This window comes from Mobula hypostoma, chromosome 5 (genome assembly GCF_963921235.1).
Source record: "Mobula hypostoma chromosome 5, sMobHyp1.1, whole genome shotgun sequence".
NCBI lineage: Eukaryota > Metazoa > Chordata > Chondrichthyes > Myliobatiformes > Myliobatidae > Mobula > Mobula hypostoma.
The window spans coordinates 26,845,212-26,857,157 of record NC_086101.1 but is presented as its reverse complement, the minus strand read 5'-3'; the positions used below and the strand labels follow the sequence as shown (position 1 = coordinate 26,857,157).

The following is an 11,946-nucleotide window of genomic DNA, read 5'->3' as shown; positions in this document are numbered from 1 at the left end:
TTGGGCTGCTGATCATGAAAGTCGCCATGAAATTTCCCGATCATGCACCGTGTTTTTTGGAATCACCTGTATTTGTTCTTTCAATTCATAATTCAAATCAATTGAAATATCACCCACAATACAAGCTGAAAAGTTTGCTTTGTGTTGCCAGCCTGACCCATAATAATGGTGTCTTTTTATTGATTCTTCAGTGTTAATCTTGAACCCTGTGCAGTTACACAACAGCAATGTCCACCCTTCAATACCGATTGTCTATGCAGTACACATGAAGGAACGCTACTGGAATTTGGAAGTCTTGCTGAAGCACAGACAGTACAGCAATTGTAGGATAATGTAATTGGTGGAAATGTACAGGATTCACAACCACGAACATTGGGTTGGTATTTACTTTCAGAGGTTTGTCTGACGTGATGAGGTAATTATATAGAGGACCTTTAATGTGCTTTGTATTCAGTTTTTTGATGTTGAATAAATGATTTGCTGAGGATTTTTCTAAACATTAAGTTCCTCCACTGTTTTATTTATGAAAATCTACATTGATGATCCCGATGCTCTCGGATGATTCCAAAGTTATTGAACATGTTGGCTAGAGTTTTGGGAGGAAAATGCCTTTGCTTGGTATGTGCAAGCCAAGGCCCAATTTGCGCTGTGAGAAATCTCCGGCGACAACACCAAATATCTCTATGTGGTAGCATCACTCAGCAGGTGATCAAGGGGCTCAGGCTTACCAAACAGCAGTCGCAGGCCTGTGGTTGGCTGATATTAAGTTTGGGGAAGCTGGGGTTTCTCTCCTGTGTGATGTTCCAACCAATCACCCTTGCCCCATAGTGCTCGCAAACTGGAGACAGACTATTTTTGACTCCATAAATGCCCTCTCGTATCTGGGTTGGAGGGCCTCACAGAAACTAGTTGCTCTGAAGTTTGTGTGGCATGGCCTTAGAAAGGACGTACATGACTGGACTGAAGCCTGTGTGAAGTGGTAGTGGATAAAAATTATACATCATGTCCAGGCGCCATTGGCATATTTTGAGGTCCTGAACCACAGTTTGACCATGCCAATGTGGACCTTGTTGGCCCTCTTCCCCGCCCCCCCCGCCCACCTCTTTACCATGGTGAACTGACCACCAGGTGGCTAGTGGTCGTCCTTCTAGCGTTGATGATGTCTGCAGACGTGGTTCAGCACCCCATCTGATATTTCCTCTGACTGCGGTTACCAATTCATATCAGATCGCCTGGGCTGCGATGGCCTGGAACCTCGGCATTAGGGTGGATCACACCGTGGCGATACGGCTGCAGTCCAGCGGCCAATGCGTGTGTTTCACCGCGCCTTAAAGGCTGCTCTGAGGGCTTCCCTGATGGATGCGTGTTGCCATGATTGTCCTCCGTGGGTCCTGCTGGGGCTCAGAAGAGCCCCACAAGAGGATCTTCAGTTGTCTACAGCTGAGTTGGTATACAGGTAGCCTCTCATCTGTGCCCCACCCTTCTCAGTAAATTCAATTTCTTTGTGCCTATTCCTACCTCCCTTCATGGTGTGCAGCACTCTGGGGTTCCTGTGTTCCTACACCTCCTCCCTCACTACCATCCAGGCCCTAACCAGTCCTTCTAGGTGAGGCGACATTTCACCTGTGAGACTGTTGGGGTCATTTACTGTGTTTGGTGCTCCCGGTGTGGCCTCCTGTACACTGGTGAGACCCGACATAGATTGGGAGACTGCTTTGCCGAGAACCTACGCTCCATCCACCAGAACAAGTGGGGTCTCCCAGTGGTCACCCATTTTAATTCCACTTCCCATTCCCATTCCGATATGTCCATCCATGGCCTCCTGCACTGTTGTGATGAGGCCAGACTTGGGTTGGAGTAACAACACCTTGTACTCCGTTTGGGTAGCCTCCAACCTGATGACGGAAACATCGATTTCTCAAACTTCCAGTCATGCCCCCCAGTCTCCTTTTCCCTCTCGCGTCATCTCACCAATCAACTTCCCAACTCTTTACTTTATCCCACCTCCTCCAGGTTTTACCTTTCACCTGGTGGTTCTCAGTCCTCTCCTCCCCACCTTTTAAATCTACTCCTCAGCTTTTATTCTCCAGTCCCACTGAAGCGTTTTGGCCTGAAACATCAACTGTAATTTTTTCCACAGATGTTGCCTAGTCTTCTGAGTTCTTCCAGCATTTTGTCTGTGTGTTGCTACATTCCACCTCATTTGCTTTTGTCCATCATGATGCACACCAACCTCCGCTTAGGCCCATTCCGTGCTTTGGAAAAGGAAGAAAAGATTTTTGTCATAGATGAGAGGGAAAGCCTGAATGTGTTTTGGTGGATCGCCTTAACCTGACCCACCAAGACCTGGAGGATTCAGCCTGTCTTGTTCCTGCCATCACAACTTGACGATGAGTGTGTCAACACACCTCTGGGCGAGTCAGATACCCCTGCTGTTCCTCCACCCATGGAACATAGGACCCGAGATGGAACGTTTGTTCAAGCTCTGAACAGGCTCACACTGGCAGTTTTAGTTAATTCTGGGGGTGGGCTGTGTAGGGTAAAGTAATTGGTGGAAATGTCCAGAATTCAGAATGATTATCGTTGGGTTGGGGTTCACTTTATTTGTGGAATTCTTTGCCACAGGCAGCTGTGGAGGCCAAATCTTTACGTATATTTCAGGCAGAGTTTGATAGATTTTTAACTGCTCAGGGCATGAAAGGATACAGTGAGAAAACAAGAGATTGGGGCTATCAGTCATGATGAAATAGTGGACCAGACTGGACAGGCCAAATGTCCTAATTCAGCACCTACACCTTATGGCCTGACGTGAGGAGGCAATTACATAAATAACTTTTACTGTGTTTTGTGTTCAGTTTTTTCTGGTATCCTTTTTCTTCGGCTGTCCGTCGATTTCGATGTTGACTGAGGCCTGTGCAGTGTTGTATGGAAGACTGGTAGTTGCCCATGCTGCAAGTCTTCCCTCTCCACACACCAATGTTGTCAAAGGGAAGGGCACTAAGACACGTACAGTTTGGCACCAGTGTCATCACAGAGCAATGGGTGGGTAAGTGCCTTACTCAAGGACACAACACGGTGCCTCAGCTGTGGTTCCAACTAGCGACCTTCAGATCACTAGACCGACGCCTTAACCACTTGGCCATGTGCCAACACTTCAAAATCAGTAAATCAGTTACTACAGTTTTTTTTTCTAAACCTAACACTTATGCTGTTTTATCTGTGAAAACCTGCAGAACTGCATCAGGAACATTTGTGGTACTGAGGTTCTGCATTGGAGGATTGGACTGTGGACTTTTTCAATCTTATGGCTTTTATATGCTGTGTTTTTGCCCATTTTTTTCATTAGCATGTTCTGTTAGGTTTTTTTTGTGCACAAGAGGGGGTGGGTTTGGGACTGATTATCTTGTTGCTGTTTTTTTTGTGTGGGGGGTAGGGTGGGCTTGATTGTCTTTTGAACCACTTCCATGCTTTCCTTTGTTTCGTGGCTACCTGGAGAAGATGAATCTCAGAGTTGTATACTGCATACATACTTTGATAAAGGATGAACCTTTTGATCATTTGATCTGAAAGTAGTTGTGCTGCTGCTGGGAATGAAGCTTGGATACACAAAGGACTATTGTTTTATTTGCGAATGGGATAACCATGCTAAAGAATCTCATTACATTAAGGAGGATTGCTACTCCATAAGCAGTTGGTTCCAGGGCAGAAAAGTGTGCCACATAAGCCACATTTTGACCCAACAAGGATATTTTTGCCTCATCTTCATATGAAACTGGGGATAATGAAAAATTTTGTGAATGCAATGAAGAAGAAATGTGAAAGATTTTGATATTTGAGACATATGTTTCCCAAAATAATGGATGCCAAGATTAAAGAAGTTATTTTTATTGGTCCACAAATCAAACAGGTCATCAATTACAGGTAATTCAAAGAACTACTTTTGGGACTGGAGAAAATCACACGGAAGGCATTCAAGGATCCTAATTTTTTTTCTTGGCAACTGCAAAATACCAAACTATGTGCAGCTGGTTGACAACATACTTCAAGCAAACAAAACCATGAATTGCCACATGTCACTAAAAATTCATTTTCTGCATTCCCATTTAGACTTTTTCCCTGCAAATTCTGGGTCTGTCAGTGACAAGCACGGTGAAAGATTTCACCAGGATTTTGATATCATGGAGAAACATTACGTATCAGGGTATCTGAAATCCATCAATGCTAGCTGATCATTGTTGGACATTTAAGAGAGAAGCATCAGTCACTGAGTACAAACAAAAATCATCAATTACACATTTTTAGCGCAGTTGAACTATTGCAAGGTGTGAGCACCATTACACAATTAAATGCATTATATTCAATAAAAGTTAATTTTTTGTTTCTTCAAATTCCTACGTGATACAAGGAGGCTGAAACTATGTTTGTGTTCAGCTTCAAGCTATCTATCATCAGCAAAACAAAATTCTGAGGAAAATATTTCCTATTTCGTGTTCGTACCCCACCCTGATTGTGGTTTGTAAAGTATATACATCAACAGCTGCAGTCCATCTGGTGAAAATGTTCTCAATGTGGCTCAAGGAGGAATTCCTGGATTTAGGAAAATATATTTTCAGTGGCCTATTTATTAGGTACAGGAGTGGAACCCTGTGTAGCCTTTGGTTGCTGCCCATTCACTTCAAAGTTTGACGTGTGTTCAGAGATGTTCTTCCACACACCATTGTTAAAATGAGTGGTTATTTGAGTTACTGTCGCCTTCCTGCCAGCTTGAACTAGTCTGGCTATTCCCCTTTGACCTCTCTCATTAACAAGGTTTTCACCCACAGAACTGCTTGTCACTCGATGTTTGTTGTTTTTCATACCATTCTTTGTAAACTCTAGAGACTATTGTGGATGAAAATCCAAGGAGATCAGTTTCTGAGATACTCAAACCACACAATCTGGCACTAACAATCATTCCATGGCTAAAGATGACATTTCTTGCCCATTCTGGTGTTTCGTTTGTACAACAACTAAACATCTTGACCATGTCTGCATGCGTTTATGCATTGGGTTGCTGCACATGATTGGCTGATCAGATATTTGCATTGATAAGCACCGTTAATAAAGTGGCCACTCAGTGTATGTGAACAATGGCTTGGCGATTTCTGTGTTTCTTTTGCTATCAGTTCTCAGTGGTGGGGCTGACATATTTGGGAGGCATTGTCAAGGTAGACTGGGGCGAGTCCATTTTATAGATAGTACACAGCTGGTGGTGAAAAGAATCAATATTTAGAGTGGTGGAAAAATGGTTTTCTGGGTGGTACCAAACTTCCTGAGTGCTGTTGCAGTGCTATTGAATTGGACAACTCAAGGTTATTCCATGTCACTCCTGATGAAGAAAACCTTTGGAATATGAATTGAGGTATTTATGCAACAGGCTCAGGGAGAGCTGTTTCCACTAGGCCATCAGGCTGATAAATTCATGCTGATACAATTGTAATTCTATGTTATATTGACTGTCCTGTTGCATATACTATTTATTACAAATTACTATACATTGCACATTTATACGGAGATGTAATGTAAAGATTTTATGCCTCATATATGTGAATGATGCAAGTAATAACGTCAATTCAATAACTCACATCTATCATATCTCCAGCCAAATTGTCAATGAATCTAAAGGATAGCCTGCTGCATCTTTTGACAACCTTTCTCAATATCCATGATTCCACCAACAGGCATGTAGATACAGACAACACACAACATATACAGTAAAACACATAAAATATACAGGACCATGAAGAGAGGAGGGGGAAAAAGACTGCAAAAACAGGATCATGATGCAAAAAAAAGACAATCAGAGGCAGGTCCGTGGTCGTTGTAGTGCAAAACGTGGTCCATTGTGTTTATTGCTGAGGCAGGGTTGGGATTGTACAGGGCAATACAAGAATCTCACATTTGTCAGAAAGTAGGCTTCTGTCCCTCCTTACCATAGCAGTGTTGTAAAGTGAACAACCTCACCACAGACACACTGAAGCTAGTGGATATAGAAGAGTTTTATTTAGCAAAAAATGAGCAACAGGCATCATTCAGCATCGGAGGCACTCTTGGAAGGAGAGGCCTGTCCGACCCAATATGACATGAGTTTTAGATACTAAAGATCAAAGGTAACAGCAGGATAATTCTATGTTTCTACATTGGTCCCTTTGAATTACATATAATTTGAAGAGGCCTGACCATCCCCACATGAGTCATCTGTTGTCGGCCCCCAACCAACACATATTCCGCTCTCCCCTCCTACCCCTCCTCACAGTCCTCCACCCTGCTCTCATGACTATACCCCTTCCACACACGAAACCACCACGGTGGGCTTCACAGCTGAACAGGTGAGAAGACAGCTGAAACGTCTCAACCCAGGCAAGGCTGCAGGACTGGATGGTGTCAGTACCAGGGTGCTCAAAGTCTGTGCCCTTCAGCTATGTGGCATACTTCGCCATGTCTTCTACCTGAGCCTGAGGCTCCGGAGGTTTCCTGTGCTGTGGAAGACGTCCTGTCTTGTCCCTGTGCCGAAGACGCCGCGCCCCAGCGGCCTCAATGACTACAGACCGGTGGCATTGACCTCTCACATCATGAAGACCCTGGAGAGACTTGTTCCAGAGCTGCTCCGGCCTATGGTCAGGCCACACTTAGATCCCCTCCAGTTCGCCTACCAGCCCTGACTAGGAGTTGAGGATGCCATCATCTACCTGCTGAACCATGTCTACGCCCACCTGGACAAGCCAGCGAGCACTGTGACGGTCATGTTTTTGACTTCTCCAGTGCATCCAACACCATCCGCCCTGCTCTGCTGGGGGAGAAGCTGACAGCGATGCAGGTGGATGCTTTCCTGGTGACATGGATTCTTGTTTACCTGACTGGCAGACCACAGTACATGTGCTTGCAACACTGTGTGTCCGACAGAGTGATCAGCAGCACTGGGGCTCCACAGGGGACTGTCTTGTCTCCCTTTCTCTTCACCATTTACACCTTGGACTTCAACTACTGCACAGAGTCTTGTCATCTTCAGAAGTTTTCGGATGACTCTGCTATAGTTGGATGCATCAGCAAGGCAGATGAGGCTGAGTACAGGGCTACGGTAGGAAACTTTGTCACATGGTGTGAGCAGAATTATCTGCAGCTTAATGTGAAGACTAAGGAGCTGATGATAGACCTGAGGAGAGCTAAGGTACCGGTGACCCCTGTTTCCATCCAGGGGGCCAGTGTGGATATGGTGGAGGATTACAAATACCTGGGGATACGAATTGACAATAAACTGGACTGGTCAAAGAACACTGAGGCTGTCTACAAGGAGGGTCAGAGCCGTCTCTATTTCCTGAGGAGACTGAGGTCCTTTAACATCTGCCGGATGATGCTCTGTGGTGGCCAGTGCGATCATGTTTGCTCTTGTGTGCTGGGGCAGCAGGCTGAGGGTAGCAGACACCAACAGAATCAACAAACTCATTCGTAAGGCCAGTGATGTTGTGGGGATGTAACTGGACTCTCTGACGGTGGTGTCTGAAAAGAGGATGCTGTTCAAGTTGCATGCCATCTTGGATAATGTCTCCCATCCACTACATCATGTACTGGTTGGGCACAGGAGTATATTCAGCCAGAGACTCATTCCACCAAGATGCAACACAGAGCGTCATAGGAAGTCATTCCTGCCTGTGGCCATCAAACTTTATAACTCCTCCCTTGGAGGGTCAGACACCCTGAGCCAATAGGCTGGTCCTGGACTTATTTCATAATTTACTGGCATAATTTACATATTACTATTTAACTATTTATGGTTCTATTATCTATTACTATTCTATTACTATTTATTATTTCTATGTCTATTACTATTTACTAATAGTAATATTATTGTTACTATTTCTATTACTATTTATTATTTATGGTGCAACTGTAACGAAAACCAATTTCCCCCGGGAATCAATAAAGTATGACTATAACCATGACTATGATTGAGGTCTGAAGATTTGCAGCTGTAAAAATTATTATTTCCTTTATACCATGAAGTAGCAAGTTAAACGCACATGGTCGTTGCTGAAACAACTCATTTATGCATGGGAGGCGGAGTTCAGAAATGATTCATTTCCACCGAAACCCTTCGTCAGGACTAACTGAAAGAAGAGCTAGCAAGAGATTTGAAAGTGGGAGATCAGAAATTATAACTGATTAGTAACTAATTGATTCATTTCGGATCTCCCCGTCCCCCGCCCCCGCCACTTTCAAATCTCTTGCTAGCTCTTCTTTCAGTTAGTCCTGACGAAGGGTCTCGACCCGAATCGTCGACTGTACCTCTTCCTAGAGATGCTGCCTGGCCTGCTGCGTTCACCAGCACTTTTTGTGTGTGTTGCTTGAATTTCCAGCATTTGCAGATTTCCTCGTGTTTGAGCTGATGAATATTCCGTTGTTGCCGATCTCTATCTTTATTTGGTAATTCGACATGTTGTTCTGCTCTCATTTCATCTCGCTCGTTCTGCTGGCGTCGCTGGGAGCTCCAGGTAAGATTCTAACCATCACGGAGCGGTGGAAAGTATATTCTCATCTCAGTACCTATTCAGAAATTTGTCCAAATGCAAGCGCTCTGTTATTAGTTCCTGCTGGGGGTGGGGTGGGATCCGTAGTCGTTAACCCGGTTCAGCATTACTACCGGCCAGTGCTATTTATTCTTATTTTTAAAATGCGTTCATGGGATTATGGTGGGACGTCAAATTCATTTATTGTTACATTTTAGCTGGGGTTATAAAGTTATGCGCTTGTAGGTCACCCGAATTGTAACCGGGGCGTGTAATAATCACCTCCCCTCTGTATGTGACTGAGTGGGTTCTCTCCTCGGTCTTAGCGCCTGCTTTGTGTTTTTTTTACTTATCGCAATAAAACGGGGACCTTATGCAGCACTGGAGCGGGGTTACGGCGATGGTCTATTAGAGTAAGCAATGAAGGAACAACTGGGCTGTACACAGCGCCGTGCGGGAGAAAGCATTGCGGCGATTGCAGCAGATCTCCGCCACTGTGCTCGGCATGGCTACCCCCAGTTCCTCCCGCAGTCCAGGAAGAGCTTGCCCTACACGCTTTGGTAAAGGAGGTGACGCTGGAGCCTCCTCGGCAGCATGTTCTCCTGACAACACCATCATTGCTGGTCAAGGCACTGTCAGAGGCGGAGAGGGCAGAAGCAATTTTAGCCTACCAAGCTGTTCCAACGTCGCCCCGCATGCCGCTAGCCCGTACTAAGAAGGTTCACCAGATTGATTCCTGGGATGGCAGGACTTTCATATGATGAAAGACTGGATCGACTAGGTTTATACTCGCTGGAATTTAGAAGATTGAGGGAGATCTTATTGAAACGTATAAAATTCTAAAGGGATTGGACAGGCTAGATGCAGGAAGATTGTTCCCGATGTTGGGGAAGTCCAGAACGAGGGGTCACAGTTTAAGGATAAAGGGGAAGCCTTTTTGGACCGAGATGAGGAAAAACTTCTTCATACAGAGAATGATGAATGTGTGGAATTCTCTGCCACAGGAAACAGTTGAGACCAGTTCATTGGCTATATTGGAGAGGGAGTTAGATCTGGTCCTTGTGGCTAAAGGGATCAGGGGGTATGGAGAGAAGGCAGGTACAGGGTTCTGAGTTGGATGATCAGCCATGATCATACTGAATGGCGATGCAGGCTCGAAGGGCCGAAGGGCCTACTCCTGCACCTATTTTCTATGTTTCTATGTTTCTATGCTTGTATCACCGAGTCAGAGGAGGGAACTGATGTGGAGGAGCCCGTGAGACAGTTGGGCCCTGCGCTGCGCTGAACCCGTCACGTGGCAGGAAGCGATCTCTACTACCAGAGTGGCGACTGTCACGCTGTACCACGCTACAGCCCAGCGCAGCCATCGGGAAACGCTGAGTGGGCAGCGCCGCCTGAGAACTCCAGCAGAATTCCCTCCGTTATCGCTTGTCCAGGTGGTCTGTTTGGGTGATGAGAAAGCCTTATGCGAGGACTGTGTGGTGGAGGGCATCAGATGCCTTGCGTTGGTTGATACAGGGTCAACCATCACTACCAAACATCCGAGTGTCCTCCCCAACACGGACCAGCCGTCCCTGTCTAGGTGGACAATGATGGCGGTCCCGCTGGCTATGGTCTCTGGCGACTATGCAGCGATGAGAGAGAAGTGTTTCCTGCGCGTTGCAGTGGAGGAAAAGACAGTAGAGCACGAGGTATGGCTGGCCGACTTCCGGAGTCCACCGCGCCCCAGGCGGCGGCGTCGACCACCACCCGGACTTTTTACGGACTCTGGAGTTGCTGAGGAAGGCTGACCCTTCGATAGGAGCAGCGTGGCACTCTGGGGTTCATCAGCCCGCTCCAGCATTCCTAATGGCCAGCGGTATTTATTATTCTTGTTTTCAAATAGGTTCATGTGATTATGGTGGGATGTTCAAGTTCATTTACCGCTACAATTCAGCTTGGGTTATACAGTTATTCGCCTGGATGTTTGTGGGTCACGCTGACTGTAATTGGGGTGTGTAATAATCATTCCCCCCCCATGTGACTGGGTGTGTGAGTGTGTTTTCTCTCCGAATCATAGTTCCCTATCTGTTTTTTGGTAGTTGTTACAATAAAATGGCTGTTGAGTTAAATGAGTTCTTCTCGTCTGTTATGGACTGAATGCTCACCACAATATATTCCAATGCATGTCATCAGATCTGTTGGTATTTCATACTTTGAAGCCATATGATGCACACACCATCTACACTGGTGGGTTTAGAGCTATTTGATGCAGAGAGTGCCCTGGAAGTTTACATTAGGAACACTCACAACAAGCTGGAGGAACTCAGCAGGTCGGGCAGCATCCGTGGAAAAGATTGGTCGATGTTTCGGGCCGGAACCCTTTGTCCTGACAAAGGGTTCGGCCCGAAACATCGACCGATCTTTTCCACGGATGCTGCCCAAACTGCTGAGTTCCTCCAGTTTGTTGTGAGTGTTGCTTTGACCCCAGCATCTGCAGATTATTTTGAGATTACATTGGGAGTTCGCTCTGTATTCCCAATGTGGAAATAATGTTCTCAAAGCTATCTGAAATGCTCCTTGTGTTAAACACCTCAGAGTTCCCATTAGTTTAGCTGATGTTATACTTTTTCAATAAGGCTTTGAAAAATCCTCTGATCCTATCCTCTGTACAACTGGCAATCTCAAACCATGACAGAGCTCTCTGCCATTACTTTTTGCTTACTTTACACCTTGCCCTCAAACTTTTCCCTCCCCTGCTTACAGTCTCCAGTATTTCCATTCCTCCAGTATGCATCATCTCCATAGTTCCTTAAGAATATCCTGATGTAGGCAACTTTGCTGTCCATTTGTTCCAGGGTTGAGTGAAGAGTCAATGAGATGGCGTTTTTTTGTGAACCTGTAGAGCCAGCAGGGAAATTGGAGTGGCTACAAGTCACCTCTCAGGGAGGAGTTGTTGTGTTTCATCACCAACCTCTTAAAACACTTCATCACCGTGGATGTAAGTGCTATTGGATGCTGGTCATTGGGGCAGGTCACCGTTCTTCACAGACACCAGTATAAGTGAAACCTGCTTGAAGAAGATGGACTGCCAATGCGAGAGGTTGAAGATCTGAGTGCACACTCCAGCCAGTTGATCAGCGCAGATCTTTAGTACTTTGACTAGGTACCCCGTCTGGGTTGGATGTATTTCATGGGTTCACCTTCCTGAAGGATACACACACATGTGCCTCAGGGACTGAAATCACAGGATCATCGGGGCTGCATAAGTTCTTCTATGTCTATCATCTGCTGAAGGATTCTGTGAATTAGCAGCCCTGGTCCAGCATCTCCCCAGATGATATGGTACACATGATAAAGTTTTAAGGGAATGGGGAGATTCTCAGATTCCTGTAAATAATGGGTTAAGGTTGAATACTGACTG

General features: G+C 45.5%; 1 protein-coding gene across 2 annotated transcripts in view; it reads left to right on the top strand.

Annotated features, from left to right (window-relative positions):
- Positions 1–8,258: 8,258 nt before the first annotated feature.
- The window catches only part of LOC134346161 (HEPACAM family member 2-like), a 49,069-nt gene continuing 45,381 nt past the window's right edge, over positions 8,259–11,946 (top strand). For both annotated transcript variants that reach the window (XM_063047475.1, XM_063047474.1), the window contains exon 1: positions 8,259–8,528. In XM_063047475.1, the coding sequence (XP_062903545.1) occupies positions 8,471–8,528 (58 nt within the window). In that variant the 5' untranslated portion in view covers positions 8,259–8,470. The remainder of the gene's footprint in view (positions 8,529–11,946) is intronic.